General features: G+C 37.8%; 1 protein-coding gene and 1 pseudogene across 1 annotated transcript in view; one reads left to right on the forward strand and one right to left on the reverse strand.

The window, feature by feature from the left end:
• The window catches only part of WDR64 (WD repeat domain 64), a 120,871-nt gene that overhangs the window by 60,144 nt on the left and 35,982 nt on the right, over positions 1-24,745 (forward strand). The window contains exons 11-18 of the mRNA XM_086342677.1: positions 2,509-2,657; positions 4,738-4,861; positions 6,709-6,884; positions 14,853-15,029; positions 16,090-16,155; positions 20,026-20,156; positions 22,808-22,909; positions 24,097-24,166. Of these exons, the coding sequence (XP_086198803.1) occupies positions 2,509-2,657; positions 4,738-4,861; positions 6,709-6,884; positions 14,853-15,029; positions 16,090-16,155; positions 20,026-20,156; positions 22,808-22,909; positions 24,097-24,166 (995 nt within the window). The remainder of the gene's footprint in view (positions 1-2,508; positions 2,658-4,737; positions 4,862-6,708; positions 6,885-14,852; positions 15,030-16,089; positions 16,156-20,025; positions 20,157-22,807; positions 22,910-24,096; positions 24,167-24,745) is intronic.
• The window catches only part of LOC147356753 (protein-L-isoaspartate(D-aspartate) O-methyltransferase-like), a 49,632-nt pseudogene that overhangs the window by 11,357 nt on the left and 13,530 nt on the right, over positions 1-24,745 (reverse strand).

The raw sequence follows: 24,745 nt of genomic DNA on the forward strand, positions 1-24,745 counted from the left end.
TAACATAAAAATGGCTACAATCAAGTTTTCTCTTAGTGCCCCAACTTGCATGTTTAATTTACTAAGCTCAGCATTTCCATCCCATTTATCATCAGAGTAACTAAAGCTTCAAATATCAAGGCAAAAGCAAAAACACAAAAGAGAACCCTAAGATCAAAATTTCTTCCTAAGTTTATGTAATTTGGATAATACTCTGCTTACAACAATATAGAGCTCTGTGTATTGCTTAATCACTAATATCACATACATTGACTGCAACCATCAATGTGACATCAGAATTGCATGAAGCTTAGCTCTCAGATTTTAATTTGTGCTTTTGTTCAAATGAAGCAGCCATAGTAATCTTATACACCCCAGGGACAGCAACACCACGTTATAGAATATGCTGTTGTTACTGTCACCATTGTTGTTTTCGTTACTCTAATAAGACAACTACCATTTGGTTAGTTCTTTCACAAAGTGCTTTCATGGACTTTATTTCATTTGCACAACCACCACTGAAGTAGGAATTATTTTTCATCTTATTTTATAAATGATAAGACTAAATATTAACTATTTCAGCTGACTAGTATAAGGACGTTAGTTGAGATACACAGGTGGGATTCAGTCCCAAAGTTTCTGACTCCTGGATCTACTTTCTTTCTCTGTATTGCTTTGTTTCTATACTGCTAAATGGTATATCTAGCCAAACATGGAGCGGATTGCCGCTTGTTCATAAGCATATCTAGCTTTGTTGTCAGTTCAAATAAAATCCCTTACAGTCAGTAGAATATGAAGGCACTCCATGTGTTGTTTGATTATCTGGTTACCGCATCCCTCTCAGATTCCCACCCTGTGATATTTGAATTGAGAAATACTACCAGAAGAGCCAGAAATACTACCAGAAATACTTCCTCCATTCTCTTTACACATGAGTAGACTTTATCTTAGAATTCAAACATTTTAGGAAAGTGTTCAGTAACTCTTGCTGAAAATTTTGCTGCAGTTGAGATTTCTATGGAGAGACTTGAGAAAAAGAAGGGCCAGCCTTTGGTAACTCAATCTCCACACCAATAAATTAGGAAGAAATTTCATTTCTGTTTGAACTGTGGAATGCTTTGAGATCCTTATGTATATTTCTAGACATTACACTAAAACAGAATACATTGTTGATTTTCAGAGTTAAATCATACTTGCAGTTTATAGGATTACTATAAAAGCAAACCAAATGCCATGATGGATGGATAAGGAAGTTGTGGTACATGTATACAATGAAATATTACTCAGCTGTAAAAAGGAATGCACTTGAGTCAGTTCTAATGAGGTGGATGAACCTAGAGCCTATTACACAGTGAAGTAAGTCAGAAAGAGAAAGACAAATACTGTATATTAATGCTTGTATATGGAATCTAGAAAGATGGTATTGACAGTCCTACATACAGGGCAGCAAAGAAGACACAGGTGTAAAGAACAGACTTTTGGACTCGGTGGGAGGAGAGGATGGGATGATTTGAGAGAATAGCATGGAAACATATACATTACCATGTGTAAAATAGATAACCAGTGTGAGGTCAATGCATGAAGCAGGGCACTCAAAGCAGGTGCTGGGTGACAATCTAGAGGGATAGGATGGGGAGGGAGGTGGGAGGAAGTGTTCAGGATTGGGGGGGCACATGTGTATCTATGGCTGATTCATGTTGATATATGGCAAAAACCATCACAATACTGTAATTGTCCTCCAATTAAAATAAACACATAAATTTAAAAAATGCAAGTAAGAAATACCTGCTCTCCACCTAATTCACTATGGCAATTTGGAAATTAATCTTATTTAATATTGTTGCAAGCACTGGCTTGTTTTGTTGTTGCTGTTTAGTTGCTGGGTTGACTCTTTTGTGACCCCCTGGACTGTAGTTGGCCAGGCTTCTCCGTCTATAGGATTTCCCAGGCAAGGGTACTGAAGCAGGTTGCCTTTCCTTCTCCAGGGGATCTTACTGACACAGGAATCAAACCCTCATCTCCTTCATTGTGTAGGTAGATTTTTTTGACCACTGAGTCACCAGGGAAGCACAAGACCATGTTTACGGAGTGCTTTATTATTTGTTGGTTGAAACAGCTTTCTAACATATCCCAATCACTAAGTGGAAGTTTTCCATCAGCAAAAAGGTGGCCACCATCTTTATTACTGTACACAAGATAATGTAGCAGGCACTCTAAAGAAGGAAAAAACTAGACTATAAAAAGTAGGAAAATAGTGGTCACTGAAAAGAAGATATCAAGAAAGTCCAAGTGCCCTACACTTGGAAATTAATGAAGCCCCACATGAATGCTTTTCTCTGGCTAAATCATATTTGTTTTATTTGTCAAAGGTGTTTTTGAATAAATGAATGTGTTTTTACCTCATTCGGTCTCCTAGGCATTAATAATCTCACTGATCAGCTAGTTCCAAACACAATTAGTTGAATAAAATGCTTTGTGGTTCAAATCTTCTAATATTTGTTATTTATGAGATTCTTATTTCTGTTCAAGGATCTAGTGTTATGGACATGTATCCTTTAACTAGGATGATACAAGATACAAAACAGGTCCCTCACACCCATGAACGAGAAATCAATGTCATGCTTTACAACAAATATTTTCACCAAGTACTTACCATCTGCTCTGAGTCCATAATTAAGGTGAGTACATATTGACTCCTCAGGAAGAAAAAAGCAAAGATAGAATTTTCTCTTCTTATAGATGAGTCTTTGAGTGATTAAATAAAGGTAATGGCATATATGATGGAACCTTATGTTAGAGCTATTTTTAAGCGTTCATGAATACATGAAAAGTAAGCTTTTTAATGCAGCTCAGACTGCTTGCTGTTAGGCTACAAGTTCAATTTAAAAAATGAAGCTAGTTCTTATGATTAAAACAGGAATTTTAAGGGAAATACGTCAAGGAAAAAAGCCTAGTGTGTGTGTAAAAAATTTTAAACTGAGCTACAGGAAACTGTTAAGAAGAAGGGAAAGAAATGTATAGATGTTTACTCTGACCCCTATAGGTGCGGGATATGTGCCAAGTGTCTTAAATCCACAATCTTGTTTAATCCTCACACTAGTTTTCTGTGTGAGGTTCCATTTAAAGAAGTGGAAATTAGGATTCAAAGATCAAGCAACTTGCCTCAGTTCATATAACTAGTAAGCATCGTGGCTGGGATACGAACCCAGGGTTTTCTGAGGTGAATACCAACATCCTTTCCTCTGCAATCCTCAGGCCATGTCATTAATGTGTTCTCCAGAGGCCAGAGTTCTGGACCACCCTAAATGTATCTGTATTTACGACCACTGACTTCACCTAGCAGTGATGGCTGGAGGTGTTTGCCTGAAGTGTTTATCCTTTTATTTCATGCATGCTCTCCAAAAGGAGACATAGGGAGCAGGAGAAAGCATTTCTCAGAGATGCTTCAAATTCCCTCTCAAACTTTGACCTTCTGTGCTCATCTGCTGGAGATTTTCTCAGGACAAAATCTCCTAAGTTCATGTAATTATCAGTTATTTCTAATAATGCCTACAGAATAAGTAGAGGGAAACTAAAACCTGGCTGTCTTCATGAAATACTGACCTCTTAAAAGGAAAGTGTCTTCCTTGCAAGGTAGGGAGGGGAAAAGAAGACATCTAGGTGAATTTTCATACCTGACTGGTTGGAGACAGATCATACTTTAGGCCAGGAAATGGGTGGCCCCTGAGACCCCTTCCTGTAGTGGTCCTTAGTCCTCATTCTCCCTTTGGGACCTCATCTACACCCAGGGGAGCACACAGGTTAAGAGCATGGGCTTTAGGGCCAGCCTGACTTCATTCAGATCTTGGCTCCGCCACAGCTCAGTCAATGGCCCTGTTGTCTGGTCTCCAGATCCGTGATTACATCAGCCACATCTCCTCCCTCTCTCCTTCTTTCACTCTAGCTGCAACAACTGACTTTCGGTTCCCTGGAGGAGCCGTGCCCCTTCCCAGCTCTGGCCCTTTGTTTATGCTGCCTGTTTCCAAATACCTCGAGTTCAAACTGTGCTGCCAGTTCAGTTTGTTTACTGGAAGTCTAATAGACACCTGAAGTTGGCAGATCCATGAAAAGAGAAAGATTCAGACCGAGACTGCAGGTCTCACGCTTCTACTGCATTTCTAAAGAGATAGTGATGAGCTTTGACATGTTTCTAGGCTTTCTGATTACACCCAACCTTCTCTGAAGTCTCAGCCTCCCCTGCCTTTCCTCTCCTGTTCTCTCTGTTAAGAACTGGCCCATGTCCCTAATCAGAACACTCCTTGGAAAGGTCAGTGAGCCCTTTCCTCGGGTTGTCTCAGATTTCACACTGTTAATTGTAGATTCTGTCCCATGATCTCTAGACAATTTGGATAAATGACAACAGAGAATACATTCAACTTTATTTCTTTGTCCACTGACCTCCTGTTACATTTCTAGCCTGCTGCTAAGCTTGCTTCATGCTGAGAGTAGCATCTGACTGCTTCCTAGATAGACAGGGGCTGCCTGGAACAATTGTGGCTTGTCTCATCCCACCTATATATATTACAGAAACACTCTGGGGTAGCACAGTGACTATCAGACTACATCTTTTAGACCTTTCTTTGATTAAACCAACATTCATGGCAGAATGTTGGAAAAGGTGTTAGGTATGCCCTGTGCCAATTTCGAGGTTATTTTGAATATTGTAAAATTGATGAAAACTGAAGGTCTTATGAAGTATTTTATTGTTCTTTCTTGTAGGTATGGGAACTCGAAACTGGCCTCCAAATATACCAGATTTTAGATCCTCATGGCTTCAATGTTGAACTGACTGCTGCAGCTATCGATGAAAGTGGATTTATTTTTGCCACAGGAGCATATAATGGTCAGACTAATATCCAGAATATGGCCCCCCTGCTTTAGTGTCCCAAGAATTTGTTCTAGGATCTCATCACAAGTTGTTTGGGTTAGAGGGGAAGTGTGAATCGAGCTGGAATATGTAAGCATGCCAGTGAGACTGCTGTGCCTGACTGAACAGTGCTAGGCTCTTCTCTAATGGGCATTAATGTCCTGATATTGGTGTTAATCATAATAAATACCTTACTTATATAGATGCTTATCAGTTTGCAAAGTCTTTCATATATACCATCTCAGTCCATTTTGACTGAGATTTATCTGAGTTGCACTGACTCATTCTGTCCCTTAGTTGCTCAGTCATGTCCAACTCTTCTGTGATCCCAACCATGGACTATAGCCCTCCAGGCTCCTCTGTCCATGGTATTTCCCAGGCAAGAATACTGGAATGGGTTGCCATGTCCTTCTTCAGTAGATCTTCCCTACCTAGTGATTGAATCTATGTCTCCTGCATTAACAAGAGGATTCTTTACCACTGAGCCACCAGGGAAGCCCCATCAGCTGACACAGACATTCTATTTAGTGCTTTTCATAATATTTTTACTGAAAATATGGGACCAGACAAAACATCCATCCAACTTTGCCATATCACATTTAGGATCCTATACTGGACTTGTTTATAAGTCTAAGATGCTTAAGGGCATGTGTCATGTCACCCCTGAGAGAATGTCATGCTCCAGTTGGGCTGTGTCTTTTGCTGCTGTGGAGAGTTCTTAGAACTTGTTGGAACCAGTCTTCTCTCCTTTCACCTTACCTTATTCTGAACTCCCATGAGAGAGACAACGTGACCTAGACAATATGACCATCTGTCATATATATATGACACTATACATATATAGTGATTCCCTTCTCCAGGGGATCTTCCCAACCCAGGGATCAAACCCAGCTCTCCCACATTGCAGGCGGATTATTTACCAGCTGAGCCACCAGGGAAGCCCATATTTCTTTTAGGGATATGTTTACTAGATAAATTCTTGTTTGTAAGCCAGTTGATGGATTGAGTATCTTGAGTAAAAGTCAGAGTTTTTAAAGTGTGAGCAGATAACAATATACATGAAATAAAATCCAGAATGCTGAGTTGATGGCGTATGAATAAATGCAACCTGAGGTCACTCTAAAAATCCATGTTAGAAGATAATTCTCTACACTGAGTAATGACCTAGAAACAGGCATTCAATAAGTATGCTATCATTTCACCTGGCCCTTTCAGAGGATCTCCTACACGAACAAAATTAATTAGAATGTATGATTCCAAATGTAAGAAGAAACTCGACACGCTTTTTGCATTTCCTTTTTATGTAACCAACAACTCCAAACATTTTGTTTTCTACCTGCTGGAATTCTCTTAATCCTTTTATTACCCAGTAGGATCTAGTTCTAAAACATGTTAGCACCTTAGGAAATGACACTATTGGAGTGACCTTTTACTGTTAATAATCACTGTGGCATGATTTTAGATAGATAGATATTGGAGAATATTTAGCAAACTGGAAAGCGTTGGGATAATAAAAGCAGAAAAGACCCAATGAAGACAGAAAACTCACACAGGAGAGTCTGGGAATTTCAAAGAATATGTTCACAAATTTCAAGACATTGCCTGGTCCTGTTCATTTTTTATCAGCCTGTGACAATGAAAGTATACAGAAATATACTTTGTACACAGCAATGCTAGGGAGACTCATGTGTCAGTCTCAATAGGGAATAAACTTAGGATAAATTGTTGCAGAAAGCTTTCAATTAGATTGATTTTCTCTGAGATAAAAGCCATTCCTCCTAGAAATGTTTTTTGCTTATAGAATCTTTTCTCTGTGTGTTCAGGAACAGTTAAAATCTGGGACTTTGGCAGTGGACAAGAGTTGAAGGTGTTACCAGAAGGGAAAGACTGGAAAGAGGAAGAGCACTGGCTGCACCGCCTGATTTTCCTGAAAGCTCAGGAGAAACACCAATACTTGCTCCTCTCCTTGGAGCGCAACGGAAAGATCAAAATGATCCAGGTTTGCAATCCCATTTCCACATACTCTATGTGCTCTTCTGGGGAAAATCAACTGAGCGTGGATAATCCCCATTTAACTCTTCTCTTGCCAGCCAGCGGAGGATAGTATTTCTCCACAGCCTTCCTAAGGTGTTCCTAATTAACCCTGCCCACGTCCAAGCAAAGAGCAAAAAAGAATAGCTGGTCGACACTGCCCATCCAATGTTTGCTGAAGGGATTAGCAGGATCCTTCTGGAGTAGATATCAAGAAGATTAAATTTACATACAGCTACCACCTCTGACATGATTTATATTCTCATTGGAGGAATCCCAGGGACAGGGGAGCCTGGTGGGCTGCTGTCCATGGGGTCGCACAGAGTCAGACATGACTGAAGTGACTTAGCAGCAGCAGCAGCAGCACCGGCAGAGCTGCTCCCCAGTAGGCTTTATGAAAGGGAGCAATGATTCCTCTTGGAACCATATAACCCATAATGCATTCAGGGACATTCAAGTCACTTTTTCAGTTTGTCATCAAAACTGCTTTGTGTACTTAACGGTTAATATGGCCATCTGTTTAAGGATGTTTTGGAAGGATTGAGGTATGGGCGGAGGAGCCTGGTGGGCTGCAGTCCATGGGGTCGCTAAGAGTCGGACATGACTGAGTGACTTCACTTTCTCTTTTCACTCACGCTTTGCAGAAGGAAATGGCAACCCACTCCAGTGTTCTTGCCTGGAGAATCCCAGGGACGGGGGAGCCTGGTGGGCTGCTGTCTCTGGGGTTGCGCAGAGTCGGACACGACTGAGGTGACTTAGTAGTAGTAGTAGTAGTAGGTAGACTAAATTTGTTTTTCCTGTGTGTCTTTTACCACCTAAGTACACTAAAGCCTTCTTCATGCTCAAAATGAAAACTATATCATTTACTCTGGCTGTTGAGTGATGTTTCCCTGCCTAGAACTCAAGGATTCTTTGCTCTTATTCTTCCCCTTTTGAAGATAGGAGTGAAAAACTTCCTTGATTCAACTAATCTTTGTTTGCTGTCTGAACAATCCAAAATGGCCCTGTACTAGAAAGGAAGTTCTTCAGTGGAAAGAAATAGCTGTAAATTTCTTTTAAAAGATTTTCTTTGTAATTCTGCCATGATGAGAATGTGGAATTCTTACTGAGGGACACAATTTCCTCAATATATAAGATGAAATACTGAGAAATGTGGTTAAAATTTGAATAACATAAAGACCAAAGGAAAAAGATTAATGTTCTTTTAGATAATTTAGACACAAACAGTCAAGGAATCAACACAATTCTATTTAATTATGTATTAAGTAATTTGTAGTAAAGTGAAAACAAGTTGATAGCCAAGTCAATACATGACTAAATCAACGTTTGGTCTGATTTTTCTTTTTCTTTTTTTTGCTGAATTGACAAAATAAAGCAATAATTTAAGTATCATCTAAACATAGCCATATTCCTTTGGAAAACAGAACCTGCAGGTAGCATTATCCTTGAAAACTGGGATAGACACTTGTGGGTTTTCAGCCTGTGAAGGAAGAACCTAAAAGATGACACAAAGCAAAGAGGTCATTAGGAAACTGTAACTTTGGACCTAAATAAAGTTTTGGCCAGAGATGGCACTAGTCTTTCGTATAGCTTACCATTTTCTTCAATGGATGGCTTTAGACGGAACAGTCTTATTCTTTATTTCCCATTTTTTTACCACCTGGTCCTGACACACACACGTGCACACCCCTTGCCCCAGCTCATGCAGTCATTCATGTTGACAACTTTACTTTCATCAGAGCTTGGTCTACAAATCTACTCAATTTCTAGAGACATGAAATAAAACTAAACTCATCTCCACCCTCTTATCCCTTGGAATCTTTAATTACTATAATGTTTAAAAAATAAAGAAGTAATAAATAAAACAAGCTCACTTACTCCCTAAAAAAGTGGCACTGTAGAAAGGAACTTATTAGTAATATACTCTCAAATGTGACAATGTATTAATTTCTCTGTTTTAAGTTAGTGCAATCCTAGCAGACAAAATCTGCTATTATAAACATTCCTTTTTAAAAACTGCAAAATGGAGCATTGTGCTGTTCCCACATCAAAATTGCTTTTAGATCTACAATAGCAGTTTTTGCTTTGATTATTTTGATTTTTTATGTCTCCTGAACTCCATAGATTGAACTTGATGAGGACTGAAAACCTCTCTTATTCATATTTGTATTCTTGCTCTGCCCAGAGTAGGTGTTCACTAAGGACTGACAGAATGAAGAAATATAAGAAACCCCTTGTAAGGTATACAATAGTAGATCTATGGGGCATTTTACGGTATTTTATTAATGCTTGAGGGGGAAAATTTACATTAAGGAGAATGTTGAAAACATTATTTTTATTATTATTGATATCTTATTATTTGCTTATCACTTATTATCTGCCTTCCCTGGTAGCTCAGACGGTAAAGCATCTGCCTACAATGCGGGAGACCTGGGTTCAATCCCTGGGTCAGGAAAATCCCCTGAAGAAGGAAATGGCAACCCACTCCAGTATTCTTGCCTGGAAAATTCCATGGACTGAGGAGCCTGGTAGGCTACAGTCCACGGGTCACAAAGAGTCAGACACGACTGAGAGACTTCACTTTCTTTCTTCACTTTATTATCTGCCTATTCAAAGTAAAATATGGTTTGATTTACATACTTAATTTTTGGAATACTTTCATTTATTCACTCATTTTTTTCAGTAACCATTTACCAAATGTTTACCATGAACCAGAAAGATATCTCCCATTTCACAATGGAACTTATAACTTAATAAGAAGGACTGATATTGATCCACCTGTTATCTGTGTTATGAATGCTTACACAAAGTGCTATAGAAATTAATGATGGCAGGTGGTGCCTAGCGTAATCTGGGAGTCAGAGAAGACTGCTTTCCTCTGATTTCCAACTAAACTCAACACAATTCAAGAAATATTTTGTGTGCTCCACATACAGTAGGTATTTTTCTAAATCCCAGGATTCTATATTATATAACTACTCAGCAAAGTCACTGAAAGCCATGAAACACTGTGGATAAAATATTTTCTAAATCTCCCAGCTGGTACTAAAGAGATGACAATATAGTAAGTAAATAGCAGACCAAAATTTTAGTGCCTGTGTGTGTGTGCTTAATTGCTCAGTAATGTCTGACTCTTTGCAGCCCTATGGACTGTAGCCTGCCAGGCTCCTCTGTCCATAGAATTCTCCAGGCAAGAATACTGGAGTGGGTTGCTGTTTCTTTCTCCATTCATGAGTTACAGGACCTTTTATTAGGTCTATATGTAACTGCACTGTCTTGAAGTGACAGTGCTGTCAATGAGCAATCCACAACTGGTCTGAGTCTTCTTCCTTTGTAAGCAACTTATTCTTTCTGCACATTTATAAGATGTTATCTTTGTCCTTGGAGTTTAAAGTCTATGCCTCTGTTTGTATCTCTTCTCATCAATTCCACAGGAAACTCAATCTGAAGTCCTACGTACTTCTTCCAGCTCAGGGGATTTTTGTTGTATTATTATTCATTTCTTAGATGTCTCTTTGGCATATGTTTCTTTTTCTAATTCAGAAAATCATATTATTTGCATATTCAGTTCAGTTGCACAGTCATGTCTAACTCATTAGGTCTTCTGAATTTGTCCTCCAGATTTCTTATATTTTTCTCTGTTTTTGTTTTGTTTTAGCTTTGCTGACTCTTGAAATATTTCTCTACTGCTAGGCTATTAGTTCAAGTCTCAGCCAGGCACTGTCTCCTTTAACTCATCAACCAAATTCTTAAACTTGAAGATCATGTGTTGGTTTTTGTTTCTATTTTGAACTCCCATGCTTTTGAACTGTGGTGTTGAAGAAGGCCCTTGAGAGTCCCTTGGACTTCAAGGAGATCCAACCAGTCAATCCTAAAGGAAATCAGTCCTGAATATTCATTAGAAGGACTGATGCTGAAGCTGAAACTCCATTACTTTGGCCACCTGATGCAAAGAACTGACTCATTGGAAAAGACCCTGATGCTGGGAAGGATTAAAGGTGGGAGGAGAAGGGGATGACAGAGGATGAGATGGTTGGATGGCATCACTGACATGATAGACATGAGTTTGAGTAGGCTCCAGGGGTTGGTGATGGACAGGGAAGCCTGGCATGCTGCAGTTGATGGGGTCGCAAAGAGTTGGACATGACTGAGTGACGGAACTGAAGTATTGTTCAGGTTTGCTCAAACAACAGACTGGTTCCAAATAGGAAAAGGAGTACGTCAAGGCTGTATATTATCACCCTGCTTATTTAACTTATATGCAGAGTACATCATGAGAAACGCTGGGCTGGAAGAAGCACAAGCTGGAATCAAGATTGCCGAGAGAAATATCAATCACCTCAGATATGCAGATGACACCACCCTTATGGCAGAAGGTAAAGAGGAACTAAAAAGCCTCTTGATGAAGGTGAAAGAGGAGAGTGAAAAAGTTGGCTTAAAGCTCAATATTCAGAAAATGAAGATCATGGCATCTGGTCCCATCACTTCATGGGAAATAGATGGGGAAACAGTGGAAACAGTGGCAGACTTCATTTTTGGGGGCTCCAAAATCACTGCAGATGGTGATTGCAGCCATGAAATTAAAAGACGCTTACTCCTTGGAAGGAAAGTTATGACCAACCTAGATAGCATATTCAAAAGCAGAGACATTACTTTGCCAACAAAGGTCCGTCTAGTCAAGGCTATGGTTTTTCCAGTGGTCATGTATGGATGTGAGAGTTGGACTGTGAAGAAAGCTGAGAGCCAAAGAATTGATGCTTTTGAACTGTTGTTGGAGAAGACTCTTGAGAGTCCTTTGGACTGTAAGGAGATCCAACCAGTCCATCCTAAAGGAGATCAGTCCTGGGTGTTCATTGGAAGGAATGATGCTAAGGCTGAAACTAGTACTTTGGCCACCTCATGCGAAGAGTTGACTCATTGGAAAAGACTCTGATGCTGGGAGGGATTGCAGGCAGGAGGAAAAGGGGACGACAGAGGATGAGATGGCTGGGTGGCATCACAGACTCTATGGACGTGAGTTTGGGTGAACTCCGGGAGTTGGTGATGGACAGGGAGGCCTGGCATGCTGTGATTCATGGGGTCGTAAAGAGTTGGACATGACTAAGCGACTGAACTGACTGAACTGCTCAAGTTATCGTATTTCCCAGAAGTTCTAGCTACTCTGGGATCTGTTCTGGATGTTTTGTTTATTCTCTCTAGATTCTAGGCCCATTTAACTACAGTTTTTCTTCTCACTGGGCTTTGGCTACTAGAAAAATGCAAGAGGTGACAATCCCAAAGGGAGGATATACAGCCATGGTGTTCTTGAGGGTTGGGGTTCAGCATTCCCCACAGCAGTCCTCTGTTGAGACACCATCAGTACACCTTTCTGCTGCCCATTCTCTTCCCAATTCAAAAGTACCAAAGACTGTTACACAAATGTTCAGATACTCCTCTACGTCCTTGGAAGCAAGGAAAACTACGCATAAACCATAGCACACATTGCCCCCTCCACACACACCTCTGGGGATTTAAGGATACTTGCAGATGAAACATCACACTCAAATCTCATCCTAGGAGTGTCTCTGAATAAGGGTCCCCCCATGTCCTGGAGAAGGCAATGGCAACCCACTCCAGTACTCTTGCCTGGAGAATCCCATGGACGCAGGAGCCTGGTAGGGTGCAGTCCGTGGGGTCGCTAAGAGTCGGACATGACTGAGCGACTTCACTTTCACTTTCACATGTCCTTTCTTGGTAAAATGAAATAGTAACTCTAAATAAATCTTTTAAAATATTTTTTAAAATTTCGTTTTCTGTGAATTCAGAAAGTCTGAAAGCTACTATCTGAAATGGTTCAGCTAAAACCAGCTAAACGTGTTAAAACCACTGTCGCCAATTTATCTCATCAAGGGAGCCCACGACCCTAACCTAGCTATTGCTCAGTATATCAATATCTGATCACTATTTGGATATTGCTGAGATTCCTTCTAATCCCATGGTGCAAACACTAAAGAATCAATTAATATATAGGAGTACCATTGGCTCACACTTTTGAATTAACATACATATGAGATAACAGAGATGTTAGATCTACAACTAGAAACATAAAGTTTTTAAAAATAGGACTTTTATCTATGAACTAAGGAAAATAAGGCCCCATAAAGATATATGCTTTGTCCAAGGTCTCACTAGAACTAAGACTAGAAACACATTGTCACCATGCCTAGAACCAATATTCTCTTCATTTTACCACAAGTGGCCTTTCAACCTACAAAGATCCCTGCTCTTCCAACAAAATAACCTTTACAAAGTAGCTTTTATTCCCATATAAAAGTTGAAAATTCTAAAACTAAAAGCATCTCACCAACAATAACCAACTAGAAAACAGAAAGAATGATGACAATAGCAAATACAAATCAAAGGTACCTAAAACAAATCCAGCAATAACATACAAGGCTCTTGTGGTGGGGATCTTAAAGGACATAAGGACAACCTGAATAAATGGGATATCACAAAGATATCTTCACTACAGTCAAATTAAAAATAAAAACCTGTCTTAGAAAACAAAGTAGAAAAACAAGTCACAGACTGTGAAAAGACAAATGCACCCCAGGTAAATAAGATTAGGAACCAGACTATCAAAAGAAACAACACAAATCCAGAAGAAAAAGAAACAGCCCAACAGAAAATGGACAAAGAACAGATAAGAAAATCAGATGGTTCAAAAATACATGAAAAATATGGTCAACTTACAAAATTAGGAAAATGTGATTAATGTAATTAATAAATTTAAAAAAATTTAAATGTTCTATTTTAAAACTATCAGATAGCCAAAAATAATTTTTAAAAATTCAAATGAAACCAAGTTTTGACAAGAATGTTAAGAAAGAACTGGATGCACATATCTTACAATTTAATAATTCTACACCAGGTACATGCGCTAGAAAATATGCCATTTGTCCATAAAAACATGCAGTGAAAAAGTCACAGCCTGAACACTCACCAGTAGGAGAATGGATAAGTAAATAGTTGTATATTCATACAATACTATAAAGGAGTTAAAAATAAATGAACTAGCTGCTGCTGCTGCTAAGTCACTTCAGTCGTGTCCAACTCTGTGCGACCCCATAGACAGAAGCCCACCAGATTTCCCCGTCCCTGGGATTCTCCAGGCAAGAACACTGGGATGGGTTATCATTTCCTTCTCCAATGCATGAAAGTGAAAAGTGAGAGGGAAGTTGCTCAGTCGTGTCTGACTCTTAGCGATCCCATGGACTGCAGCCTACTAGGTTCCTCCATCCATCGGATTTTCTAGGCAAGAGTACTGGAGTGGGGTGCCATTGCCCTCTCCAAAATGAACTACAGTGCCACATAATTACTTGTATAAATCTCAAAAATAAATTAAGTGAAACCAGCAAGGTGAGTAAGAAACCATAAAGTTTGATATCATTTTATAAAAAGGTTAGAAGCCTGAAAGCAATATCATATCATGTAACATACATATGAAAAGTGTTAGTCACTAGGTCATGTCTGACACTTTGTGACCCTGTGGGCTGTAACCTCCCAGGCTCCTCTGTCCATGGGATTCTCCATGTACTGGAATGGGTTGCCATTTCCTTCTTCAGGGGATATTCTTGACCCAGGGATCAAACATGGGTCTCTTGCATTGCAGGTGGATTCTTTACCATCTGAGTTGCCAGGGAAGCTATATATATGACTAATACCTGAATATGGCATGTGGGTATAAACTTTGATGACTAAAACCATATGCAGGTTACTAGTTACCTCTAGAAAGTAAAGAAAGAGGAATTATATTAGGGAGGGACAGGTAGAGCTTAATATCTGATAAAGCTGAGTGGTAAGTATATCACTGTATGTTCTATTTTTCTCTATGCCATTAAAACAGCTCAAAATAGTTAACTGAATTTTTCATGTACTCACTGGATTTCTATTAAAGGGTAAAGAAGATGATATTTACCTTGCGGTGATATGGGAGCTGCCTGATGTTGTGCCTGTCCTACAAAGTGGGAATCGTATTGTGCATCTAAGGGTGTCTACTAAAGAAAGGAGCATGGCTATTCCCTTCCCAGATGTAGAGCTGATAGTTGAGAAAAACTTTTCTCAGCGTGTTGGTGTAAGTTTCTTCTTGAAATTTTTTCCTTTATATTATGAAAAATTACAAACACATACAAAAGTAGAGAAAATAATACAATGTATTTTCATGTACTGTTAGCCAGCTTCAAAAAGTATCTGTTACGGCCAATTTTTTTCCTCATTATTTCTACCACTTCCTCATGACCACTGTCAATGGATGGATTATTTTGAAGCAAGTCCTCAACATTGTGTAACTTTATCCCTAAATATTTCAGTATGTATCTCTAAACAGTAATGACTCAAAAATAGAACAATGGTACCAGTATTTTATCAAATATTTTCTAAGATAATTTATAAGACATCTTTAATATAATCACATCACAGTTTCCAATTTTCCCAGATCTTCTCATACAATATATACTTCTTACAGTTTGTTTCAACCAGAATCCAATCAAGGCCCATTTGTTGCATTTGGTTGATGTCTCTTTAAAGCTGTAATCATCTTTCCCTATCTTTTTTCCCCTTGTAATTCATTTCTTAACGATACTAGACAATTGGTGCCTGGTTTCTCATTTTCCAGATTTTGCTGACTGCACCCTTGTGGTAAATTGAAGAGGTTCTTTTTTACTTCGTTTAATCTGATAATTATATCTGGTGCATACAGCTTTGATTAAAAAAAAAAAGACTCTATACTACATGGAGGTCACTATAGTACACGTGTCATTACCTCCATCAAAGTTCACATAATTTTTTTTAGGGGGAGGGATGTCAGCAGCCATTAATGATCACTACCTAGGTTTATTATTTCATTCAGAGTTGCCATTTTACCTTACTCTGATTAATTTGTTAGCTGGAATGTGTCTCTAAGCAAAAACTATGATCAACTATTTAGTTGAGGTACAGTTCAGACAGGAAATCAAAGTAACTGACTGACTGTTTTCTTGCATTTATCAGTTTTCAAAGTAAGAAACTGGTTTTCTAGCATCCTACAAAAGTGGTCAGTGCATTTTATTTGTTTAGTATCATTATCAGATCACAAATTCTTGATGTGTTTCAGTCTACTGCATTATTGATTAATTCTTAAATTGTCCCATCTCAAGCTAGTTGGACACTTCAGGTTTCTGAGTTCTTTTGATATGACCCTAGTAGTTCTGGATAAGTTTCAGGTATGACAAGTTTTCAGATTAAATATTTTTAAGTACATGCATCATTTGTCTATTCTTTGTTTATATTTCTATCTAGATTTTTCTTTTTTCTAATGTATTAAAAAGCTCTTTATATATTAGGAATATAAGAATATACACATATATGTAAAATGATTAGGAATATGTATTAGGAATATCAGTCCTCTGTGAGAGAAGTTTCAAATATTTTTTCCCATTTTCTTATTTGTGTTTTCACTTTGTGTATGGTCACTTTTGCCATGGCAATGCTAATTTCTGAGCAGCTTGGTGTAGATGAGGTTTCAACAGTTTTATTAGAAACTACTCTTGAAAATAATCACAGTTATTCTTTCAGCTCCACTCAGGGAGTCCATTAGCATTTCATGTTTTCATCTATCTGAAAATAGCTAGGTTGTTTTAACGTCTCCTAGATTTCGACAAGAAGGGTAAGTTTGGGATCATGTCAAGAGGTCACAAAATTGTTGTTCACATTTTCTGGCTAATTATTATTTCACCATGTTTACATTATATGATTTTAATTAGATTTTCCAATATCAGTTAATAAAATTTCAACTTTTTGTTTTCAGCTTTTATTTTTTAAGCTTCTTATATTGCTCTGGTGATATCACTTATTGATATCTGGTTAATTTTTTTCTTGCTGTCCTAAATATTGTTTAAAAAATCTAAATAAGGAAAATATATCATCAGACTATTTCTGTTACAGGATATTCTCCGATTTTCAAAATTGTAAGTAGATTGAAAGAAACCAATATTGTTTTCCACACACAGATAAAAAGAAGTATCTCCTGACAAGTCCTTAGTAGTACATCCTTAGAGTTACAGAACCAGGGTCCGTAACGCCCTAATTTAGGATCCTTGAATTCTCTGTCCATGGGTGGACTTCCAGGGGTGTAAAAAGTCTTTGTAATTATAAAATCTCTTTTCTGAATAGTGTATGGTTCATAGGTTTTTCTTTCTCAACATTTCATTATGAAAAATTTCACAAATATAGAACAACTGGCAGCTTTATATAATGAGCACCTATAAAACCCTTCACTTAAAATTTACTCTTTACAAATATTTTGCAATATTTGCTTCATTGCATATGTAGTTACATATTCATCCCCTACTCACTCTTCAATACTCCTTGTTTTTAAAATGTATTTCAAAGTAAGATGATGATATCAGTACATATCATCCCCAGACACATTCAGTATATGTATCTTCAAGTAGAATTTACTATTTATGTTTTTTTAGTAAAATTTAAAAATAATAAAATGCACAGAATTCAAGTGTGCTATTCAATGAATTTGAATAGGAATATATTCAAAACACAATCCAAACCCCATCAAGATAAAACACACTTTTATACCCCTGCCAATCAATACTTGCCCCTCACTCAAGACAACTACAGCTCTAATTTTTTTTAGATTTGTTTTTCCTTCTTCTAGAATGCTATGTAAGTTGAATCACACAGTATATACTAAAATATTCTTTAGTGGGTTTTTAAGACTTTTGTATGTCACTGCATGTATTTTTAATGAGCACCTACTAGGTATCCTGTCCCAGGGGTCATTAACTTACTGAGCTCACTGGGCAGGATGTGGGTTTCATGCCACCATTGTTTTATTGTTTTAGGGCATCTGTATAGTCAAAGCTGTAGTTTTTCCAGTAGTCATGTACAGATGTGAGAACTGGGCCATAAAGAAGGCTGAGCGCCAAAGAACTGATGCTTTTGAATAGCCATGCTAGAGAAGACTCTTGCGAGTCCCTTAGACTGCAAGATCAAACCAGTTGATCTGAAAGGAAATCAACCCTAAATATTCATTGGAAGGACTGTTGCTTAAGCAGAAGATCTAATACTTTGGCCGTCTGATGTGCAGAGCCGACTCATTGGAAAAGACCCTGATTCTGGGAAAGATTGAAGGCAAAAGGAGAAGGGGGCGGTAGAGGATGAGATGGTTAGATAGCATCACCAACTGAATGGACATGAATCTGAGTAAACTCTAGGAGATAGTGGAGGAGAGAGGAGTCTGGTGTGCTGCAGTCCATGGGGTCACAAAGAGTCAGACATGACTTAGCAAATGAACAACGAAAAATGACTGATAAACTGAAAGACATGCTATCTTTCCCCAGAACTCTCAAAACAAAACTCTAATGGAAAATCTGATGACTTCATCCAGATCAACAGGAATTAACATTATGGGATCAGATGAACTGATAAACATGGTTTATAACTTTATGGCTTTTTGGAAAATACACTAGTTTTAATCTTTGTTTTCCAAAAGAGGTTTCCTCTTATGCTATAACTTACAACAAAGTTGATAAGGTATAGCTTTGTAAACAAAGATGTAATCATTGTTTTAATCTGTTCTTCATTTCCAAATGTGTTTTGTGCCTCCATGCTGCCCTATGACTTTGTTAATATTACTAGCTGTATTACTTATATCCTGTCTATTTCATAAGGTTGTTGTCTCTTACTGTACCCAACTTATAACTAGGCCCTGTGACAAAACTAATGATGGCTAAACATTTTGAGGAAATAGATCACATTTATGACACATAAAATAATTCTAATAGTGTGATTCTAGGTACGGAAAGAAGCAATAAGGTGAAAACATTTCCTGGATCATAATGGACTAGTAAGACAGAGGATCCAGAGAATCTTTAATTATCAACAGAACCTAATCCAGAAATTAACATCCAAAGTGGCATATCAACAAAAATTTTTGCCAAATCTAAAAAGAATGTCCTAGCACCATGGGACAAAAATTGGTCATGAAATGTCTCCCAGGTATTGCTCAAACTTTGGACCAAGGTGAAGAACTGAGAAATAAAATATTATCTGCCATATCAGTAAAAAAAGATATCACAGTCATCAGTGATTGTAGCCAACTCTGACGGTGAGCTGGTAAGTCCTGAGGGAACTCAGGAAGGAAACGAAGAATACTTACCATCTAGCAGCCATCAGACTGCAGCCACTTCTGATGGTGAGCCCTGAGGGAACTCAGGATGTGAAAACAGGATACTGGCCCCAGATAGCTGAGGTGCATATCAAAGGAATGAACAGAGCCCAGACTCTTGCATCTTCTCATATATAGAAAAGTGTTAAATTCCTTAAATTGAGTTTTCTTTTATTAACTGTAATCTTTTGTGTCCTTTGTTGGATAATTCCTATATATCCTAGCTTCCTCCTCACTTCCTTGGAGCAGTTTCCCCAGGATTACTTAAGATGCTATCTCCTGGACATCTGTCAAACAAAACATAAATTCTCAAAAAAAAAAAAAAATTGTATGTAATTAACATTTTATCTGAATTAACAGTTATCTGAATGCTTGAATTTTATTAAAAATTTCTCTGGGTTTACTGACATTCTGTTTAACTATATATCCCAAGAACCTAACATAGTAGGTATCAAAAAATACTTGAGGCAAGACAACTGAAATATATCAAATAGCACTGGCAAAAGAAGTCCCTAGTGATATTTAGAAAAAGCTTTCATAGAGTAGCATGGAGCAGAAGCTAGGCCATGGGTGAAAGGAAGGTCAGCAAGTTAGAAGAGCTAATATAGGATATTCTTTCAAGAAGTTTGAAGAGAAGAGAAAGATGGGAAGGTAATTTAATGGTTGATAGTTTAGGCTGAAGGAAGAAGACAACAGATGAGTATATTTTTTCTTGCTTTATTAAATTCTACAAATTAAAGTATTTTATGCCAAAATAATTTAGATTTTACTAAATTTCATGCTTTAGGATTTAAATATATACTTTTTTTGGTTTAAGTTAATGAGAGAGCAAAGTATACACATTGTCTTTGCACGGTGCTTAGATACTGTGTTCATGATGGTCACTGGGTCTGTTTCTTTCCCTCTTCAGAATCCTGCTGTTAGTATAGAAGTGAACTGCATCGATCTATTACAAACAGAAGGATATAATTTGATAGCTGCTGGAACCTTAAATGGTGTGATCATCTTATGGAATTTTGTAACATCAACTGTCAAAGAAGTGTGAGTTGAATTGTTTCCTTAAATACTATATTCATTTCCTTAAAAAGCTGCACTGCAGAAGAGTCAAAGTAACATTCATTACTTAAAAAAAAAAAAAAAGCAATACATAAAAGTGATGATAATTTTCTCAAGGAGCCTTTCCTGGAGGTTATCTTTATAAGCAGGGTATGTACTAAGTGTTTAAATCTCATAATGATATGAATAAAGTAAACCTTTATTATTTGTATTCCCAAGTGCTTTTACATTTACTCTTCTTGAGTATGTACTAGAGTATGTACTTTATGTACAAAGAGTATGTACTAAAGTTAGTATATGCTTTCCATGTATAATCTTGTCCAAATACATAACTTTAACAAATATTTAAAATATGTAGTAATTTTAAACAATAATCTAAGAGTTTCAAGCACACATATCCAATTGCCTATTAGCAATTACCATATGGATGACTAACAAGACCCTTAAAGTCCCCCATGCCCAAGATTTCCTCCCAATCTACCGTCCCCCATCTTGTCTGGTATTCCCAGTGACACCAGCGTCAAATGGTGAGAGGTAATTAAGATGGGTTTTCCTTCTCATTCACCACTCCAACACATCCAGTTTATTGGGGTGGTCAAAAAGTTCTTTTGGGTTTTTCCATAAGCTCTTATGGAAAAAGAGCTCCACCCAATACTACAGGGCAGTACTAACAAGGGCATTACATATTCAATTCTACATCTCAACCAACTAGATTTGCTCTGTTCCACAAAATTTACCCTCCCCTGGAAATCTAGTTCTAAATATGCTTACCATTGGTTATAAGGGATATAATTTAACATTGTATTATTTGTTATGGATGGGTTAAAAATAATAACCTTTCCTCAGTTGTGTAATTGGGCTCTAAGTAAGGGCCGTATATCACCCTATATCTAGAGAGTTTCTAAAGTTGTACTTCAAGGTATAAGATGGCCAAGAACCTTAACAATGAATTAAAAATAAAATCAATTCTATTTAAGCATTTGGGGGAAGGAAAGAGGTATAAAGGAGAAGAGAGTCAGAGAAGACAGGGGAAAAGAAGAAGAAAAAGTGAAAGAAATCTCTGCCTCTCCTAGCTACAGTACCTGCATATGTCTTCCTGGACTCTATGCCCCTTTTCAGTCCATGTCAGAGTTTTTACTTTTAGCCAAGTTTTGGGAGGAAATATTCCTTTCTTTTTGGGACTCTGGGTATGCTTTTCTTTGAACTTTAAGCTGAAGTAGCTGTTTCTGCAAACCCCTCCTCTTTACCTCAGCCCAGGGTCTGCTGGGCCCTGCCCCTAGAATTCCTGTCATCCTTCAGTTCCTTTCCTCCAATCCTTGCTTTTCTCACAGACTGTATACGTGTCACTTTATTCCTAAATAATAACACCACACAATTCCTCATCTTCTTATTAATACGGTTTTCACACTGTGTCAGCTTATGTATGACTCACTATTTTGGGAAAGCAGCTACTAGACTAAAAATGCAAAGACCATAACCTACTGCCACAGCTTAAAAGAGATTGCAGCTCCCCTGAGAATATTCCCAGTTCAAAGGTGGAGATTCTTCTTGAATCTATTCTTGAAGGGCTAGGCAGTTTGCCAAGGAATGCATGCAAATCCAGCACCCAAAGAAGAATAACTGACTACAATGGGTCATACAGTGTCCTCTTCCCACAAAAAGGTGATTATATTAAAACAATTGATTTAGAATCACTGGAGTATTTTGCAAAACATATAATTTAACTGTCCAAAGTAATCCAGGTCCAGTTTAAAGACTCTAAAGTTAAGGATGGCCATCTCTACCTCTACCTCAAACTTTGTCTAACAGCCCTTCACCAGTCAGGAGAAATAGTCCTTCTTTTTCTGTTCCAAGTCCTATGCTTTTTTGAGGGTGCAAACTAGAAATTGTTATTGCTAATGAATAATCCACTTTACCATGCAGTTCACTTGCGGAGCAGAAATACATAAAAAGTTGGAGCTCAACAAGTCATCAAATTTGCAGTCTCCTCCTTTGAGCTTGGTTCACTCCCCAGCAGGTCCTTCATCACTTGTCCATCCAAATTAGGAGAGGTAATTTTCACTAAAGGAAAAAGAACGGTTTGTTACAACATCTATTTCCTATAAGGAATATCAAACATGGCTTTAAAAGCCTACTATGAAGTGCCAGGGCAGATGGTGGGGGACCAGCCTTCTGCTTCCATGAAACTACCTAGGAAGGTATTTTTGGGAATCTGAGTCAATTGGAGACTGGAGCAGGAAGAATAGTGTGATTACTGAATTACCTGCTTTCCTTTTCCACTTAATTATAAGGTGCTTGAGGGTAGTAACTACATTTTATTCTAATTTCTCACTGTACTTATTCAAAGAGTAGAAATCTATTCTTTAAACTGTATGAAACTTCCAGGAGGTTGTATAAGTTCACTCTCTGAACTAATAGACAAACTGATTGAATTAAAAGACTTCTAAACACTAAAAGATCATGTTGTTATATAGATGTTTATTAAGAAAGAATTCAAATGCTATACTTTTGGGTTTTCTCTCCATGTTCAATGATAATCAACATTTCAGGAGTTGATTACCTCTGCGTGGAATATATAATAATGTACGTTACCTTATTTGTAAATTTTTATCTTGTGAATGTATGCTTATTCCTAGGTATAGACCAGAAGATTGCTTCACTATAGACCCTGATTTGGACCCTAAACGCTTTAGAATTAATGACATACTATTTCTCTTTCGTAATCCTGAATGTGTAAGGTAACTCAGCACTTACTGATCAAGAAATACTGTCTGGGACTTAAGTGGATGATATAAAAAGAGTTCTCCTCATCCCAGCATTTAGGAAGGTACAATTGAGAGAAGGGTCTTCCCAGGTGGCACTAGTGGTAAAGCTTCCACCTGACAATGCAAGAGATGCAGGAGATGCGGGTTCGATCCCTGGGGCCAGAAGATCCCCTGGAGGAGGAAGATGGCAACCCACTCTAGTATTGTTGCTTGAAAAATTCCATGGACAAGAGGAACCTGGTGGGCTACGGTCCACGGCTCACAAAGAGTCAGACACAACTGAATGACTGAGCACACACACACACAACTGAGGGGAGATATATTTGGACTGACATACTTGGCTTCAGCTTTCTTCCCTATTACTGTTTTTGTAAATGGGTGGCCCTAGGGGGATCTAATTGCCGTGTGGTTATCCAGTTTCCCCTTACCATTTCAGTCCCACGGCAGAGAGGAAAACTGCTCACTTGACCCCACTTGCAGCTAAAATACAACTCTATCAGCACTGATATAAAGCAGAAAAAAAAAGATTTATAGGGAAAATATGAAAGATCATATGGAAGCAGGTTTCATATGACATCCGCTATAACTGAGCAATCATCATCCATTCCAAGACAGCAGGGGATTTTTTTTTTTTTTTAAGTTTAAGAAAAGGTGTTTTTCCTATTTATATTTGCCTGAGAGCTCTGATTTCAATAGGCAACGAAAAACACATCTCTGGAGAGAAATCAAAGGCTTCTGTACTATCTCATCATCCAGAAGTGAGCCAGAATATAACATCTTCCTTACTCCTTGACTTGAAATGTTCTGAGAATATTTTGAGGACCTCATCTGTATATATCTGCACCAGAACACTAAGCCAGTTTTCAGCCCATTGTAGCAGAATTAGAAACTGTAGAGCAGAAGTTACTAGGTTTTCCAAGCCTCCTCACAGCCACCTCACTCCTCACCATTTCAGTGTCAGAGCCTCTGGGACTAAATGTAGCCTTAACAGTGGGAAAGAACAGATTTTTATTTCCTACACCTGAGCAGTATCCACACTAAAATCCAGAGATGCTAAAAAAAAAAAGTAACCAGCTTAAATTAAAACAGAGGAGAGCACCTTCTGAGTATGAAAAAATATCTTAACTTTTCCTCCTTGGGCTTCCTCCCTCTCCTTATAGGAGATCAAGTCAGGATTCTATATGTTCTTCATCCCAGTGTGATTCTAGCAAGGGTCCACAGAGTAGCAAGGTAAGCAAGAGAAAAGGAGAGTGTGCCTTCCTGTTATTGCCAATGTTGGCTCAATAATTTGTTGCACGTAGTAGGTAAAATCTTTTTTGTTTTCCCTAAAAAGCAATGTCTAAACTGTTTTTATCTTTTTTCCCACTATTTTTCAAGGCTTTCCTATATGCAATAATAAATAAATAAATTTATTTATTTCATGAATAAAATAAATTACATAGGCTATTTTTATGTTCATTAAATAATAATTTTAGACTATCTCTTTTGCTAAAAAGTATTATATACATTTCACAGAGGAAAGAGACAGCATGTGATTATGTTACAACACAATGTAATGAAATGGTTTTCAAACTGTGTTCTTGGTTTCATATTTTATATTTTTTATACATTTTTATTTCTAGTTAAGATTTTGTTTGAAGGAAAGTTTTCACTGTATAAATTATTTTAAAAGCACTAGCATAGTGGAAATAATCAGCTTGTAAGGATGTGTCAAACAGACTTGTACTTAAATCCAAGCTTTAGAGATGTCACTTAACCTTTGAGTTTCCATTTCTTCAGCAATACAAAAAGGGAATAGTAGAACCTAAC

This window comes from Bos grunniens, chromosome 16 (genome assembly GCF_055505025.1).
Source record: "Bos grunniens cultivar Pamir isolate PY7600 chromosome 16, Bosgru_T2T1.0, whole genome shotgun sequence".
NCBI classification, from domain to species: Eukaryota; Metazoa; Chordata; class Mammalia; order Artiodactyla; family Bovidae; genus Bos; species Bos grunniens.